The sequence below is a fragment of the Carica papaya genome, chromosome 8, assembly GCF_054855325.1.
Source record: "Carica papaya isolate Zhongbai chromosome 8, ASM5485532v1, whole genome shotgun sequence".
Taxonomy (NCBI): Eukaryota; Viridiplantae; Streptophyta; class Magnoliopsida; order Brassicales; family Caricaceae; genus Carica; species Carica papaya.
The window spans coordinates 32,652,299-32,669,330 of record NC_142316.1 but is presented as its reverse complement, the minus strand read 5'-3'; the positions used below and the strand labels follow the sequence as shown (position 1 = coordinate 32,669,330).

The window sequence follows — 17,032 nt, the reverse complement described above, 5'->3', positions numbered from 1 at the left end:
GACTGTGAGGCTGATCCATTTTATTTGGTTTGGCGTTTAATATATTTTCATATTAGTGTTTAATAACATTATCTAATACTAAAATCGTATGTTAATATTTTTCAATTAGTTAGTGTTAGAAAACGAGTATGAACTGATAACTCAAACTATATTATTTTGATAAATTATTTACACGTGCTCGAACTATCCAGTAAGTTCGCAGCATATAATTGTTAACCGGGATCAGACCCGGAAATGAGAGGCCTGCCTGTCGGCCCACCCGCTTGCTTAATGAGGACGAGTAAAACGCAACGTTTTAAAGGCACGAGGCATTCTTCATTCGAGCCAAACGCTTTCTTCGGTTTTTTCTTGCATTCTCTCTATCCTTCCTCGTACGCGAAGCAGGAACTCACTTCATAGTTTCAATGGCGTCAAGCTCACTCGATAATTTCATTCTCGTCGTCTGCACTGATCATAATTCGATCCAACCTAATAGCACAGATTGGAAAATCTGCATTTCAACTGAGGATATTCATAGCTGGGATTTGACTAAAATTCTCCGTTACCGAACAATTGAAGTTCAAGCCAATCCAGAAAGGCAAGAGGAGTTTCATTCCTAATCCTTCATTGCAATTTTTTGTTTCTTGTATTTCAAGTTAATCGTCTATGTCTAAATTCCTTTTTACAGGCTAATTGAAAGATCTTCATATTTCCATGGCCTCCTAAGTGGAAGCTTCAGGTTCTTCGTCGTCTCTGATTGTCTGTGAACATTTCAATCGGATTGCTAGTTGAATGTTATCGTATTTGGTTATTTAGTTTTTTTTAGTTATTTTAAATAGTACTGGTGGTCGGGAGATGACAAAATGTCGTATTCATTTATCTCTTTTCTTTTTGCTCAATTCCTCTCTTGTGTCTGAGAAAACTGGGGAGATAGTGGATAATAAATAAAAGAAATCTCATCGAATTGATAAGTTTGAACTTGGTGGAGCTTTGAATTAGTATTTGTAAAACCCTGCTATTAAAACAAACATTTTCTTGGCAAGCAATTGGAGCATTTCCTTTTTTCCAATCTAACTTAGTTTGTAATTGGATGTAATCAGACCAAAAATTTGTGATGATATTTTAACATAAATGTGTTTTACTATTCTATGTTTCACCTTTTTAATTACTCTTTTTCTGGTCACTTGTTGCTTTCTGAATTGCTTACAACTCATGCAGCGAAGCCTGCCTCAATTGTATTTCAATCCAGTGGAACCTGGAGACCTTTTTGAATGTCTTGAGGTGTATCTATGATTGCATATTGAATATTACACCTGATAACTTCCTCTCTCTTTTTGAGGTAAACAATTACGTAATGTTTACACCAAATCCATTAATAAAATACTAGTTTGTAATTTGTTGATCATAATGAGGTCATCTTTCTTTTTTCCCTTGAGTGAACTGAGAGAAGGCTACCCAAAATGTTGTTAGCTTTCTGGAAAAATTTTAAGCTAGTAACTGAAAGCCTCTTTTATGTTACCATTTAGCATTAATTTTCCTGATTCTATTGTTATTGAGCTAAAATCTTCCAAGTACAGGGGTTGAAATATTTTAAAAAGGGGGTATTATCATGTGACTGTAATGTCATATCCGATAAAAAAAAAGGGTTACTGTATACTTATGTGAACAGGGTCAATGAGTGATAAAAAAAAAAGGGTTGCAAGTGACCGTCTTTGCACTTGGGGGGGGCGGGGGGGCGCTTAAGGTCTCCCCAAGTGGGAGAGTCTATTCATAATTTGTGGTAGTGGGGGCTTGGGCTTGCACAGCCCCTACTGTTATTTTTCTCTCCAAAGTTCACAGGAGGTTATGGAGTTGATCTCATGATCTCAGTCTGTAAAATATCTTATAAGTGCAGTTTTCTCTTGGGTTTGGATATATAGGTATATTAATACTAACATCAAACTAAATAATGTCAATGTGGCACCTTCAGTGTTGTATGCCATGGTCATAGTCTAATATATCATTGATTGAAAAGCACAAGATGTGGTGCTCTTGTCTCTTCTGTTATGAAGCATGTTGCCAGTGGTCTTAAACAGCTGAAAGCACATAGCTATTGTTCACTAAATCAGACTGACTATAAATATATGCTGTTAAACTTTGTATTTAATTTTCAGGGTTCACTTTATTTTGGAGTGGAGAAGCTTCTTTCAAAGTGTAAAACTTGGTTTTTCGAGGCAACTTCATTGAAGGGGCTACTGCAAATAGAACTGGATGATTTGATTCATATTTGGAACTTTGGTTTAGAGCATGGTAAGGTTTGATATTTTGAAGACTTCCAGAGATAAAGTATCTATAAAGTGACTTTTTTAAAAAAAGTTTGGCGTGAACCTCTCTAATAGCTCATTTGGAATGTTATGCAGCAAATGATTTTGTTCCAGAGTTGTGTGCAAGCTATCTTGCAAGAAATTTTGTATGTGCTTGACTTCCATTTACATGTTGGGTATTTCACCATTCAAACACTCTAATTCTCTTATTAAAGTTTTCTGCATTATGAAGTTGTTGGTTCAATGACTAGTTTTTCTTGAAAATTTCATTTGTTTGATGTTGAAATTAAAGTACATTTAGTTCCGTGCCCGCAGTGAAGAATTTACTTGTCTATTAGGGAGATGTCAAATGAAAACCAGATTTGTTGAACTGTTAAGGAAATTGAATTTGAAGATTTACTTTGTGTCTCAGTGATATGTATATTCTATCATAACCTACAAATGGGTCTCTCAATATGCTATTTTCTTATGCAGTTTTATGCTGCTGGTATGAACTTTTTGATTTGTTGGATCAATGAACCTTTTCCATGCTTGAGCTGAAATCTAAAACAAAAGAATCAACCAGATGACTTATTAAAAGGCGCATACAAAAAAAATTTTGAGTGTGTCTGTAATTTAGCCAAGAAGAATAAGATATAGATGCCGTAGAAGTAACGAGCCTTCAGTTCACAGGATTAAATATAATAGTCATTTGTTCTTGACAGTGGAATGATTTGGAAGATTTGGATATGATCGTCATTTTTTCTTGACTATGAAATGACTTGGAAGATTCAGAATAGATTTTCTTTTTGGTGTTTTTGGGTCTGTCCTCCTGATTTAGAGATTTTCATTTCTACCTCTTTGTATGCATTCAAGCGAACAAGGATCATGAGATATTTTGAAGGGGCAATATTTGCTGGATTATGGGTCCTTTAGTTGGATAGAAATCTGAAAATATTTTGGATAAGGTCTCAATTGCTTAATAAATTTGGGAGACTTTCTTCTCTTGTGGTCAAAATGGATGGTTTCTTTTGGGGGATTTTCTTTTTATCACACGCTACACAGGAAATGGGATAATATTTTGATGTACACAGGATTTCTTTTGTTTCTAACTCTTTTGAAGAATAGCTGATACTCCTCTCAATTGTGTTTTTTCTCTTTTTTTTCATAGTACTAATTTTATTAAAGAAATAAAAGTTTGGTGTCTTTTGCAAGAATTATTTTATCACAGTACTGGAACCTGTTTCTGTTGGTGGAAAATTAACTAATGGTGGTCCATTTTCTGCAGATGTGGGCTGTGTCTAGTAAACATTTTCAAGATCTCCCATACAATTTGTTATTGCGTTGCATAAAGCACCCACATTTGACAGTAGAGAGGTAGGTTAAAAGTCCTTGAAATTCCTGATTCAATTATTTCGATGTGCAACACTTTTGTAACTCACATATCTGACTGATGTCTTGCAGTGAGATGCACCTCCTGAATGCACTCCTAACTTGGCGCAATGCTAACACAAAACAGTTGGAATGTTCGAGCACAACTCAAGATGAGTTCGAAGATATTTTGAAAAAGGTATAAATTCATGGACTACTACAAGGCTAACAATTACTGCAGAAGATGTCCATTCTCTAGGTTAAATCCTTGTTCTCATTCTTTAGCCTTACACCTCCTAACAAATGCGTTGCATAGGGAGGAGGTGGCCATTTAAGCAATTTCTTGACCCAGCAAAAAGAAAAAAGCTGGGTGACACCTTCAATAAAGAATGAACTCCTAAATAGATAAAATTGTTTCTTTACATGCAAGACATAGATAAGATGGATAATGTTCCCCCACATGCAAGAGACAGAAAACTTGACTGACTACGAATTACCTTTGTCCTTTAATGATAGAGGGGCCATATAATGAGCAAAATGGGAGAGTGAAAAATAGTGATCCACTGAGTAGAATGTGCCTCGGCACTTCCACACTTTTTGGTCGTCAGTTGTATTTAACATGGCGCAGTCACTGTCCAATTCTTATAAGGGCCGTGCAACTGGTTTTCTTGCACATGTCTCAGTCACGACAATGGGCTTCAGATGAATGACGCAACTCTATATTTTTTTATATGACAATAGCATACAGATACTGAAAGAGGAGATCGTTAAGAACGTTAACGAGGTAATCCATCTTACCCTCGAATGATGGATGGTCATTAGAATTGAGGTTATGCCACTGAACTATAAGCATTCACTGATAAGTAATAGTCACTAAGATTGAGGGAGAAGAAAGAGAAGGAATTACAATGGAGTGAGCAAAAACTTACAGTACTGGCATAAACTTAACTGATTCACTAAACAAGCTACCGTGTTTATGATCATTGCCCAATTATCTTCAAAATGAGACAAAAAAAATGCTAGGATAATCCCTTTCTCTTTAGCAACAGAAAAACCTAATGAGTTTTATTTTAACTAATTAACATACTGATGTAAGAGTTATCTTCAAGTAACAGTATGAAGTTCTATCACTCAGTAACAGAGAAATAAACGGGTGCAAAAAAGTTTGGTTTTAGATTACCTTATAGTTATCTTTTTATAGTTGATCATTATCTAAGACAAAGGAGAAGCAGATTGGTTAAATGTGAATCTTTACTGTGTTTTGTCGTGAGAATACAGTGTTCTTTCTTTTCGCTTTATTTGATTATGATTTTTATTTGAAATATTTATTTTAATGTTCTACAGGTCCGCGTTAACCTTTTGCCAATTTGGTTTGCTGCAGGTAATTTTTGTGACTGCTGATGTCATGACAAGACATTTTTACATAATATTTTTGGTTATATCTGTTAATTCTAAGGGTTCAGCTTGGCTCATGTTTCAGGGAAAATAAGATCCCACAGTCTTTCTAATCTTGCCAAGGAGAGCATTGGCTCAATTATTAGATTAATAAGGACTCCTCCTACTGGCTTAATAAATCTTTTTGTAGACTATGACTTAGACTATCTCCGAATTCGGTTGACGGAATATTCTGAGGTATTTTTTCCTCTATTGCTGAAGTAGCTTGGAGATTGAGAAACCAGACATTGAGTCTGCCACATAATTAAATATTTTGGGTAGAACTTAGGGCTTTATAACTTTGACATAGCACAACATTTTTGACATTTTTATCTGTGATTAGACAATCTATATGTGCAGAGGATCTGAAATTCTACTTCAAGACAGGTAGTGTGTCAATGAACTGACCCAAGCTGATAAGTTTAAACTATACATAATTAAGCTTGATAAACTTGATAAGTAGCTCTTCTAAAGACCTATCTATTTAATTTTTTTAAAAATATTTATGAATATATTCGAAATATAGTTAAGATACAATTGTTTCTAAAACATATTACATATACATATTTTGATAAAATATATAAAACCGTTTAATATATAAATAGATAAACAAACACATTCGCGAGTTTTTAAACCAAATAACTTCAGGCTCAAATTTAGCTTAATGCACCTTTTCTTAAGCTAACATTCAGGTGAATTTGAGTTGACTGAACTTGGATGAAATTTTATTGAGCTAAGTACAAATTGTTTACGAGCATGTTTGGTATGTTACCATTTCTAAACGCAAAGCATTCTTATATTCTTCTCTCCCTTCCTGCCCTCTTTATTAACCTTGGCTTATTTTATGCGCTAGTTGTTTGTGTACAAGGGGGCAGTATGTCCTTTTCCTTACAGCTGCTATACGTGCTGTTCTCAGGAGAAAAATTACCTAATATTGTCTGTCATAAACTTTTCTCTTTTGAGATGTCCAAAAGAGGTTGAGGTTGCTTTTTCTACCTTCTTATGCTTTCATTACCTTTTATCTATATATCCCCTACTTATTAGGTACTTAAATGTGCGAAGGGGCAAGCTGAATTGTTATAGTGTGCGGAATTTGTATACATTATGAATGAGAAGCCATGGTGATGTTTGATTTTCCAGCATTCATAAGTCATCTTAGAACCCACCTTGTTTGTCTTGATTTATATTGCACTTTCTTGTATGCCTATTATGTTTCTAAATTCTTTTTTATAACTTTTGCTCCCTGTGCAGAAACTAAACCTTTCAGGCTGTCCTCAGATAACATCTGCAGTCCTGTTCCTATCCGTGCTTCCTTCTTACCGTATGGACCCTACATTAAAGAATAGTATCAAACGAATATTGGTCAACCTTGAACAATATGACAAAGATCAAAGTCAAATCTCTAAGAGTTTGAACCTGACATTACGTTTTGAAGCAGTTCAAGAGATTAATATTTCCAAGTGCTCAAGGCTAAATATTGAAGCTGCCATCGAGTGCTTCTCCAAGTCATTTCCATCATTGATAACCCTAAAAGCTGCTTATCTTTTAAACTTTAAAATAACTACTTTGTGCAAACTAGTTGAGAAGTGCCCCTTTGTTAGTGAAGTTGATTTAGCTGTTGATATTAGTCCACTTATACCGGCACAAGTATCAGTTATATCCTCAAGTCTGGCAACAATGCAGCCTCTTCCAATCCCATCCTTAACTCTTGGTGTTGATCCTTTGACTTCTAGATTATGGGATAGTTCTAGACCATCACTATCAAGCCTCACAGTACTAAATTTAGAGGGCCGAAGTGATCTCAATGGTGAGATATGGTTTTGTTTGTTTACTGGTATACCTTTACTTCCATTTTATTGTTGCATTATTTACCGAGTAGAAGTTCATTATGTCCCAGTGAAATGGTAGGTTGCACATTTGTCAAACTTTCTGTCTACTTGATGATAATATCTGTATGCTTAAGCTTATTTTTAGTCCAATAACTTTAACTAGCCAATCTCTTCATGATAAGGGATCAGAAACTTTTAATGGACCATGGCATGGAATCAATAGGAGTTGACATCATTAATCTTGTACTACTTGGATGCATGTATTGCATATAAATCATGAATGACTATTTTTTTTTGTTTTTCTTACCATTTTACTAACAGTGTCTACTACTTATGTTTGTACCAGATTCAGATCTCTTGTTAATCTCAAAATTCTGTCTATCCTTACAGCACCTGAACATAAGAGGATGTATTTCAGCGACAGATGTCTGCATATCATATTTAATAAACAGATGCATAAAACTACACTCAATTATACTGTGTGATACTTCATTTGGAACAAGATCAATTCAGGCTCTTTGTGCTGGTCTTGCAACTACTGGCGATTCTCTTGGTTCACATTTTGGAAAGAAGACTATAAACTCATTGGCATTTAATCTTGAAAAACTGCATATGGGAGGCTGCACGGGTAAGTATTCTTATGTATCATAAGTCTTCCTTGGACAGTGAGTGAAAGAAGGAAACCTAGCTTTTAAGGAAGGACATTAATTTGTTTTAATGAAAGGGACTTTCCACTTGCAAGGCTTGTGGGATTTCCATTTGATTATTCTTTGTGCTCTATTTATGCTCACTAGTAAAACTGAAATATTTAACAACTGTAACTATTGGCAACTCCTTGGGACATGCTTGAAAATTTATACTTTTTTAAAAATAAAAAATGAGATGTATATGTATTGACAAAGACACTAAGAGGGTGCCCACCCATATACAAAGATTTATGATTCAATCAAAGTGTTAATAGAGTTCCCTAAATTCTCCAAAGGTCGAAATCATTTATTCTTGAATAAATCAAAACCATCCACATTGTCAACCCCATCAAAAGCCCTTTTGTCCCTCTTCTTTCACACCAACCCAAAAGATGGTACACGGTATTAGCTCCACTCCTTTTCTCCTCGAAAAGTTATACTTATGTTGGCCTTTTTTTGGTAATCCCTGATATTGTAACCTGGGAGTAGAATAAGGGACATAGACTCTCATTCTCAACCACCTCTTTGGTGGGGAGAAGTAACCACTGGGGCAACACTCTATAGTTAACTTGAGTAAACTATATTGAAGCTCATTGTGATTATGTTAGGAGCTTCAGACATTAACTTTTTCTGTGAAATTGTGTGAAATAGAGAGAAAGAGAGATAAAGAGTTTTAGAGGTGAGTAGAAAGGAGAGAAAAGAAAGGTTTTAGGGTTTGAATGAGAGAAGGGAAGGGAGAAGAGAGGACGAGAGGAGAGAATTCAGAAAGGATTCTAAGGTTGTTCGTTAATTAGAAAGTTGTAGGCAAAATCCTAGCATGCCAATATTCAGTAAAGCCTCCCATTTCTACCAGTACAAAGCAGACAATCCAAAATAGCAAAACAGAAAATTTCTGAGAGTACTACTAATTACCAGCTAAGTAACAGAATTATTCCATTTCTAGATACTCAAAGCTGGTACACCAGCTCAGCTCAGTGGATATTTTTCTTCTTTTTTTGATAATAAACCTTGAGTGCGTTGCCATCTCCCTCAGTATTCTTCTTACCATTTTGACCCGAGTTGTGTTGGGTCTCAACAACTTTTCTGCCTTTGGAAACTTCCTTGTCCTCAAGAAAAAATTCTGGAAATTGCTTCTTTAGAAAAATGATGTCTTCTCAGGTAGTCACCTCTGGTTCCAGTTAGCCCACTGCACCCAGACTGCTCGGTTGTCTGTCTTCCTTTCTGGACAGTTCTCTTCTGCAAAATTCTAAGCAGTTCAATTTTTGGGAGTCCCTCTGTGTCCACTGCAGGCAATTCATCACAATGAACATTGCTTCTGAAAATAAATTTCTTCATGGAACACAGGATGTATTCTAGCACGATCAGGTAATTTCAATTTGTATGCAGCTGGTGGAAAACCTTAAGGCTCCAGGAACACGTTGGAAAAACTGCCCAACAGCTGCTGCTTCAGGCTGTTTGCTTCTGGATTCTTAGCTCTTTCTCCTTCCAGACTGCCATTTCCGCACACAATACAGCCGCATTTGACTGCTATTTCTTCCTCATCATTCTGCTCAACCCATTACAAGTCTTCTTAATTTGTTATTCTCTACCAGCCCCATCAGTTTAATTTCTCTTCCATCCATAGTCAACGATACAAGATTGTACAAAATCAAAGTTAATGGGCCTGAACTGCCTCATGCAGTCTACTCCAAGGATCATATAATAGCAACCCAGTTGTAAGATTCTGGAGCTGTAACAGAATCTATAGCTCTGCATTTTCTTGAACTTCTACACATTTCCTGTGACTAGTAACATTTTGTCCATTGGCCACAACAATGCTAAGAATCTTCTTATTCACTACTTTGTCCTTTAGCTGTTCAGCCACACCTACACCCAAGGAGGGATGCAAGTGGCCGCTATCCAGTAATATAACAATTTGTTCTTCTCCAGGATCCCTTTTATTCCTACAGGCCTCCCACAACTGCATCTTCAATAGTCTGCAAGGATATAGTTACTTGAATAGGATATGTTCTATAGGCTCGTACTTCTGTTTCCTTGAGTTCTAAGGAGACAGAATTTCAAGTCTGGTGGATGAATCATAACCGTGTGATCAGAGCGTGATTAATGGCAGAGACAGTTCTGAATCGTTGATGAGAGAAGATCGTTCCTAGTTGGGTTGGATCTTGGGTAGGGTGGTTACTCGGTTGTCTGACAGACTAATCAAAAATAGTTCCTGCCCCTTCTACCTCTGTTTCTACTCCCTCTTTTTCTCTGGCTCCTCCTTACACCCTTCCATGGTCAAAACAGCCCTGTGTTCATATTGATAACCTGGGAAGAATCTCTCCCCACATTTGAAGCAAGAGTTGAAGTGTCTTTTGTGGTCATTCGAGTTGGCTTTTTGGTGATGGTAGGGTCCTGTTTTTTGGTATGTTTGCATTTTAGTGGTGGCTTCCATTGCAGAGTAGGTATATGATGAGCGTTTTTTGGTTGAGACAGGGGGCTGTAGGTTGTGGTGTGTGGTTGTTTTTGAAGGATTGCTGGTGGAATTGTATGGATAAATTTTTTGGTTTTCGGGACCTTGCTTCCACAACTTGTTCTTGAACCAAGGCCTGTTCAAAAGCTTGGTTTAAATTTTTCGGTTTAAGGAGTTTGAGCATGGTTTAAGTTCGTCATTCAATCCGCTTATAAAGCTGGAAACAAAGTATTTCTCACTAAGGATTGGGATCTCCATCAACATCAATGAATGCAGCTCTTCAAACTGCTCCTGGTATTTTAAAACAGTCCCCTCTTGAGTGAGTTTATTAAACTCCTCCACAACATCAATATTGGCTGCTTCCCAAAGATTCTAGAAAGTTCTTCGACAAACTCATCCCTGCACTGAACCTCATTCAGACTTCCCACCCTTGATACAATAAATCAGCCGTTTCAGCTAAAACTGGACTCACCAGCTCGATTCTTTGCTCCTCCACAACTCTATGTACCTGAAAATACTTCAGGCACCTCCTAACCCAGGACTGCAGGTTTCCACCCTAAAAAATGGGTATTGCTACCCTTAGAAAGGCACTATTTGAGTTACCCTGACTAGAGTCTGGACCGTTATTGGTCCTCCCTGCTCCCTTGTCCTTGAAGTGGGTAAAACACCCTTGTGAGGCTGACTAGGTAAAGGGGAAGAAGATGCCCGGGCTGGTGCTTCAAGGGGTTGCAGCATGCTGTGCACTATTTCTACCAGACTTTCAAAGTGTGCTCCCAGCGTTGCTTGTTTCTGTTTCTCTGTTTCTTTGAGCTCATCAGAATTGTGCTGCATAGTATCTTAGATTTCTGTCATGAAGCCTTTCAGTTTCTGGTTGAATTCTTGCACCGAGTCTTCCAAGAGTTGAATATGTCGATGATTTGTTATGGCAGCCTTTCTGGTTGTGCGTGCCATCACAAATCTAGATGTCAAGGTGTCCTCAGTATCGGAGAGCTCTTATATCAAGTTGTTAGGAGCTTCAGACGTGAATTCCTCTGTGAATTTGTGTGAGAGTGAGTGAGAGATAAGGAGTTTTAGATTGAGTAGAAAGGAGAGAAAAAAAAGATTTTAGGGCTTGAATGAGAAAAGAGAAGGGAGAAGAGAAGATGAGAGGAGAGAATTTAGAAAGGATCCTAGGACTCCTCGTTAGTTCAGAAAGTTGTTGGCAAAATTTCTAGTATGCCACCATTTGGGACAAACTTCCTATTTTCATCAGTACAAAGCAAAAAATCCAAAATAGCAAAGCAGAAAAATTCTGAGAGTACTACCTATTACCAGCTATGGTAACAGAATTATTCCATATCTAAATACTCAAATCTGGTATGCTAGCTCAGCAAAGCGGATATTTTTCTTCTTTTTTCGATAATAAATCTCGAGTACCTTGCCACCTCCCTCAGTATTCTTTTTACCATTTTGACCTGTCTTTGGGGTGTTAACAGTTTACTTGTGGTCACTCTACTCCATGTATTCTCTCTTTACATTTGTGTTACTTGGGGCCTCGAGTTCTATAAGATCATGGGATATCATGTCCTGTTTGATTGACTGACCTGTGTTCTGTTAGGTCTCTTAAAACCCTACTAGTCCTTTTTATATATATGTTTTAAAAAAAATTCTAATCTTTGTGAATTTTTGAAGTTGTTCTTTGGGTGCTTGAGAGGGTTGGAAGTTTTTGTGTAACCAATCTGAATCAAATTGTGTGATGATTTTTCCTTCTGGCACTCAGATGCTGCAAAAAGGACATATCTGATGGATCAACTTATGCAGGTGTGGATGAAGCATCTCTGCTTGAGTTGATGTCTCAAACACAAAAGCTAAAAAATCTTTGCTTGAGGGATACTCACCTTACAGATATTGCTCTCTATAATTTCTCAGGTTCTTCGTTGGAGATGCTTGATGTTTCTAACACTAAGGTTAATCATCTGATTTACAGATTCTGATGCTTGTTTCCTTTAAATGTGTTTAATGTAGGTGGATACGGGTCTTTTTTCATTATTATTGTCAGTTTGTGGACACCATTTAAAGAATAGACATTGGATGATCTCTTACTTCTTTCCAACAAAAATTCTGAACAGATTGTATAATTGATTCTAACTACCTCTTAAATAATCTATAATTTCTGAAAGAAGTATATGGTTTATTGTTATTTCTTTTGTTTGATTTTTGTCCTGTAGTGAAGACAATCTTCTGTATTATATTGTTTTGTGGTGGTACTTTGGTATTTATGTTGTGATATCCTTTGTTAACCACAAAGCATTCGTCTTTTCTTCGGTGTTGATAATTAGCTGCGCATATATAGACTGACTCTCTTGCTAAGGTTTGTGTTATATATAAAATCATGTGGCTATGTGTAGTAAATGAAATTTCTCACCAACCTGCAGATTTCCAGCACTGCAGTCGCTCATATTGCTCGTAGAAATCCTGGTTTGAAGTGCTTGGAAGCAAGGGGCTGTAGAAATTTGCATCAGCAAGAGAAAACTGAAGGAGCAAGGTTCTCTTCCTCTTGCATGTGTAGTGAACTAATTACTGAATTAGGCAGGACATGCATATTGGAAGAAATTGCCATAGGTTGGGGGTTTGCTTACTCATCTCTAGAGGTTCTCAGTTCTGCAGTTACATCGTTACGGGCAATAGCTGTTGGTTTAGGTGGATCATTAGGTGAAGGTGCATTGAAGCTACTACCAACTTTGTGTCCTCTCCTAGAGTCATTAATTCTTCAGTTCCAGGTATTTCTTGTGAAGTGAATATTTAAATATTCGTTTGTTAGGTTGCAACTGTGACAGGAGTATCATATTCTGTCCTTGTTTATCTGCTTGGGATGAGCGTGTTGCTGCTGAATTAATGCAAAAATTTAGTGCTTATGCATATCTTTTTGATTGTTGAAGCATCTATTAAATAAGAGAAATAGGCATTCCATGCATAAGTAGAAAATAGAGATCTCTATCATAATGCCGGTTGAGGTGAGAGTCTTATCATGTTTTTACTCTTAAAAAAACAGAACTTTCTTATTTTCTGGAGAAAAATATCATCAAGTGGCATCTTTCTTATTGTCAGAACTAGTACAAGGAGTTGAGCTTTTACATTGGGACATTTTGTCTTAAATGGTCCCTTATTGTTACTTGTTCGGAATTCAGACTCTTTAGGAAAGTTTCTGGAAAGACTTAACAAATGATAGTGTATTATACTTGTCTCTCATATATAAAGCAAATATTTTGGATTTAACTATTTTCTGGTAATATTGCTTATTTTTCTTGATCTGCTTGTGGTCTCCCCCTCCCTCTAAATTTATATCTCGCTTTTTTTGAAACTAAACCCAATTCATCAAGTTCAATATTTGGTATGCTTGTCCTTACAGGTGATCTCCGATTGCATCATTGCAAATATTATGAAATCACAGAAGCACTTGCAAGTTGTGGCCTTGTGCTACTGTTTTGGTGACATATCCATGTCAAGTTTCAGGTTCTCTGTTCCAAATCTTCGGAAATTGAGGCTTGAAAGGGTTACTCCTTGGATGACCAATAATGACTTGTTTACTTTGACTCAGAACTGTGTCAACATAATTGAGATTTCATTGGTAGGATGCATGCTTCTTGATGCAGGTCAGTGGTTTATTATATTTTAAAGGGCTATCCGTTGCTTTAAAACATATAAACTAATGTTCATTTGTTTCATGAGTTGATTTATGAAAAGATTCTAAGTTTGATTGACTGACTGTCAACGATGATAGATTCTTTATGGAATTGATAACTAATAAGTTTTTTTTTCGCATTTTTCGTTTCTTTGCAGGTGCTCAACAAATTATTTCATTCGGATGGCCTGGCCTGATTTCTCTTCGTCTTGAGGTTTAATTAGTTGTGGATCTTGTATTGTGACAATTTCTAATTTATGCTATTTAATTCATGAGATAATAAGTGTGATCATGATATTTCAACAACAGAATTACAGAAAAGAAAAAAAATCATGAATCCAGATGGAGCCATCTGAATCAAATAACAAATATATCTAGAAGCATCTATAGAGGACACTGTCACCCTCCTAATCCAACATCAGTTTGACTGTGTCAAGTTTCTGAATTATCTGTACAGATGGCACTTGAAAACTTCATAGGAGTGATATCTATTCCTATCCCAAAATGTTTGATATGCATCCATGGCAGTTGATACCCTTTCACCCTCTTTTCCCGCTTTATCTTCTTCAAAGGATAAATGATTTACTACTGGATTTTCTTGTAGTTCATAATTATTTGAAGAAAATTGTTCTCCTAAATTTTCTTATAAATACAAGTATTTGGATGATTGGCAGTGCTTGGTATATTGAATATGTGGTTTTGTGGCTCAGGACTGTGGAGAAGTAACTGCCAATGGAGTTTGTTCTCTTTCGAATTGCATTGCTCTTGAAGAGCTTCTGCTGCGCCATAATGTGAGCTTTTTATTTCTGGCATTTTCTCTGCACTTTGCATGATGTCTTATCCAAGAAGGACGTATGCTATCCCAGTTTTATAGTGTATAGACATGACCTAAACTTTGGTATATATAGCTTTGTGTGAAAAGCTGTATATAGATATATTTGAAGATATTCTCAGAAAAGCTGGGCAATTGACATACTTAAATCTTGTTGAGTATAAATTGTATTATTGGTTTTCCTAGTGTAAGAGTATCATACAGTTTAACTATGGACTTTCTGGGTTATGTTTGTCATTGGTGTTGAAAAGGATTAGAAGTTACTCGTTCTTGGTGCATTTTGATAGAATATGCATAATTAATTAATTGCACAAAGATGAGGCTACGGGTGTTTCTTAAATTTCATCTTCCATTGACTATATTTTCAGAATGTACAAAAAAGAAGTGTATTTATTTCAACGGGACATGGCAAATAGGTTGCAGCCTTGCAATCTCAATCTTCTCCTAGCTGTCCTTACTTTAAGAAGAAAAGGAAAACATTTGGTGCTCAAATTACTTTTAGGTTACATGTAGAAGAAATTAGAGTTTTTATGGAATTTTTTAGCAAATCATATTTGGTTCAATTAGAAGATAATGAAAATACTTTCTAAAATGATGAAAAGTGATCTCATGTGCAAGTACTATGAAATTTTAAGAATGTATCCCAATTTCATCAATTTTGATAGAATTCATGGTTTCATGTCTGATTGAATTCCATACAAGGCAAATGTTTTGTCATTTAATATAAACTTCTTTTCTCCAGTTGGAATAAATGTGCTTTGCAAATGAATTCCTTAATATTTTTAGATTTGTATAAATATATAGCCCGAGATTTTTTTTCCACATCTTGGATACTTGGCAGGCGTGCTAACTCAATCTGTTTTATCTTTTGACTGGATTCTTGCCAACATCACGCAGGGCCCTGGAATCTGTAAGAACTTCATTCTTGATGCTGCTTCGAAGGTGACTTCATAAATGAAAACATCCCTGCTTTCTTATGCTCTTTGTTATAAATCGACTTCTGCAACTAACGTCATTAGTATCTTTATGATGACCACAGATGCCCATGCTTCGACAAATATCATTAGATTTATGTGACGCAAGCGAGGGTGACTTTGACATTCCAGATGTGAGTAGCTAAGCTTTTTCTTCCCTCTTTTTTTGTAATACCTGCTATATAATATTTATGTCGATCTGTGTAAGTTCAGCGATTATGCTTTTGTGATTTCCTTAATAGAATTTTATGTCTCAGCAAATTTAGAGAAAGATTGTAGTTATTTTTTAGTCTAATATGTTTTGAGTAACACTTAAGCTCCATTTGGTTAAATTTATACACATAAATTTTAACTATTTTGTTCTGTTTTCATTCAATTCCTAAATTTTTAACTATTTTATATGTAAAGTTTAGTTCATTTACATATTTGATTCATTTCATCAACCAATATCACTTATAATTTTAGTTTCACAATGTTGAATTTTTGTTGTTGTTAAGAAAAGAGTTAATAAAAAGTCTTTTAACTTAAATAAGACATGAACTCGATTTAGAATTTTAATACGATTTTTGTCTAAAATTTCATTTATACAATAGAATTAAGATTTGAATCAAATGCAACATTAAGACTTGTGTCCACTAAGAATTTGACCTGCCAAGCTAATTCATGTCAGTTAGAAGCACTTTTTGAGTCTTGACTCTCAGTTGTTCTCCTGCCCTTATAATATATATAAGTTCAGTCCTGTCTCTTATGCTGTTATGAATTCCAGCTTTATAATAGGTGCTTCTTAAGTACTGTCAAGATTGCGAGGTGCAAGTCTCAAAAATGCGCTTTAAGCCTTCAGCAAGTTCAAGAGGCACGAGGAAGGCCAGTGCATAAAGAGACATTAGTGTTGGCATGGAGCAGCAGACATTTGGCTAGGACAGTGGTGAAGGAAAGACTTTAGCATTACCAATGAGAGGGGGCAACCTCCGACTGTTCAAATCATATATGTTTTTTTGTGACTGTTTAGTGCTTTATAACTTACTTTTTTTTGTCATTATATATAAAATTATTAATTTTATAGATTATCATCCTGGAAGTTTTTTGTTACTTTTATTAATTTTGATATTTTTGAAGTGGAAGTTTTTAAATATTTAAACGGCTAGACATATACAGATTTCTGAAAAAATTAATATTTTATGTTAAATGGCAAACAAATATGATTAAAGACTACTAAATCATAGAAGAGAAAAAAAATCATGAGTTTAGACTGTAATAAAATGGAATTATGTTAGTACAATAATAGTCTACGAATTGTGGTATATGCATAATTGTAACATAATTTTTTATTTTTGTATTTGGATTACTTCGTTACCACTTTCCATATTTTATAGTTTTTAAAATGTGAGTTTGAATTCTTTTGTGGGTAACTCAATATCATGTTATGTGCATATCTAAGATTGATACGAGAATTTTAACTAAAAATTACCTCACGGTCTAAAAATATTTTAACAAGAATAAAATAAATTCTAAACTGTTAGAAATACATATCA

The 17,032-nt window shown here is 35.6% G+C and overlaps 1 protein-coding gene and 1 non-coding gene across 5 annotated transcripts; both read left to right on the top strand.

The window, feature by feature from the left end:
- Positions 1 to 310: 310 nt before the first annotated feature.
- LOC110822618 (ubiquitin-protein ligase) lies at positions 311 to 16,567 on the top strand. 4 transcript variants are annotated; one of them, XM_088209919.1, is made up of 19 exons: positions 311 to 577; positions 668 to 718; positions 1,198 to 1,318; positions 2,133 to 2,268; positions 2,379 to 2,428; positions 3,550 to 3,638; positions 3,726 to 3,831; positions 4,977 to 5,013; positions 5,113 to 5,264; positions 6,318 to 6,873; positions 7,242 to 7,523; positions 11,834 to 11,979; positions 12,448 to 12,792; positions 13,422 to 13,665; positions 13,853 to 13,908; positions 14,405 to 14,485; positions 15,424 to 15,468; positions 15,566 to 15,634; positions 16,267 to 16,567. In XM_088209919.1, exons 1-19 carry the CDS (start codon positions 405 to 407, stop codon positions 16,441 to 16,443), a joined length of 2,916 nt encoding a protein of 971 aa, XP_088066045.1. In that variant the 5' UTR covers positions 311 to 404; the 3' UTR covers positions 16,444 to 16,567. The 4 variants fall into 4 exon arrangements, with proteins under 4 accessions (XP_088066045.1, XP_088066046.1, XP_088066048.1 ...); XM_088209922.1 differs by lacking the exon at positions 1,198 to 1,318 and having other exon boundaries at positions 491 to 577; positions 2,379 to 2,458; XM_088209920.1 differs by lacking the exons at positions 4,977 to 5,013; positions 5,113 to 5,264 and having other exon boundaries at positions 312 to 577.
- Positions 9,566 to 9,778, top strand: LOC148252805 (small nucleolar RNA U3). The gene has a single exon (XR_015815635.1). It is a non-coding gene; the product is annotated as a small nucleolar RNA U3 (small nucleolar RNA).
- Positions 16,568 to 17,032: the final 465 nt, after the last annotated feature.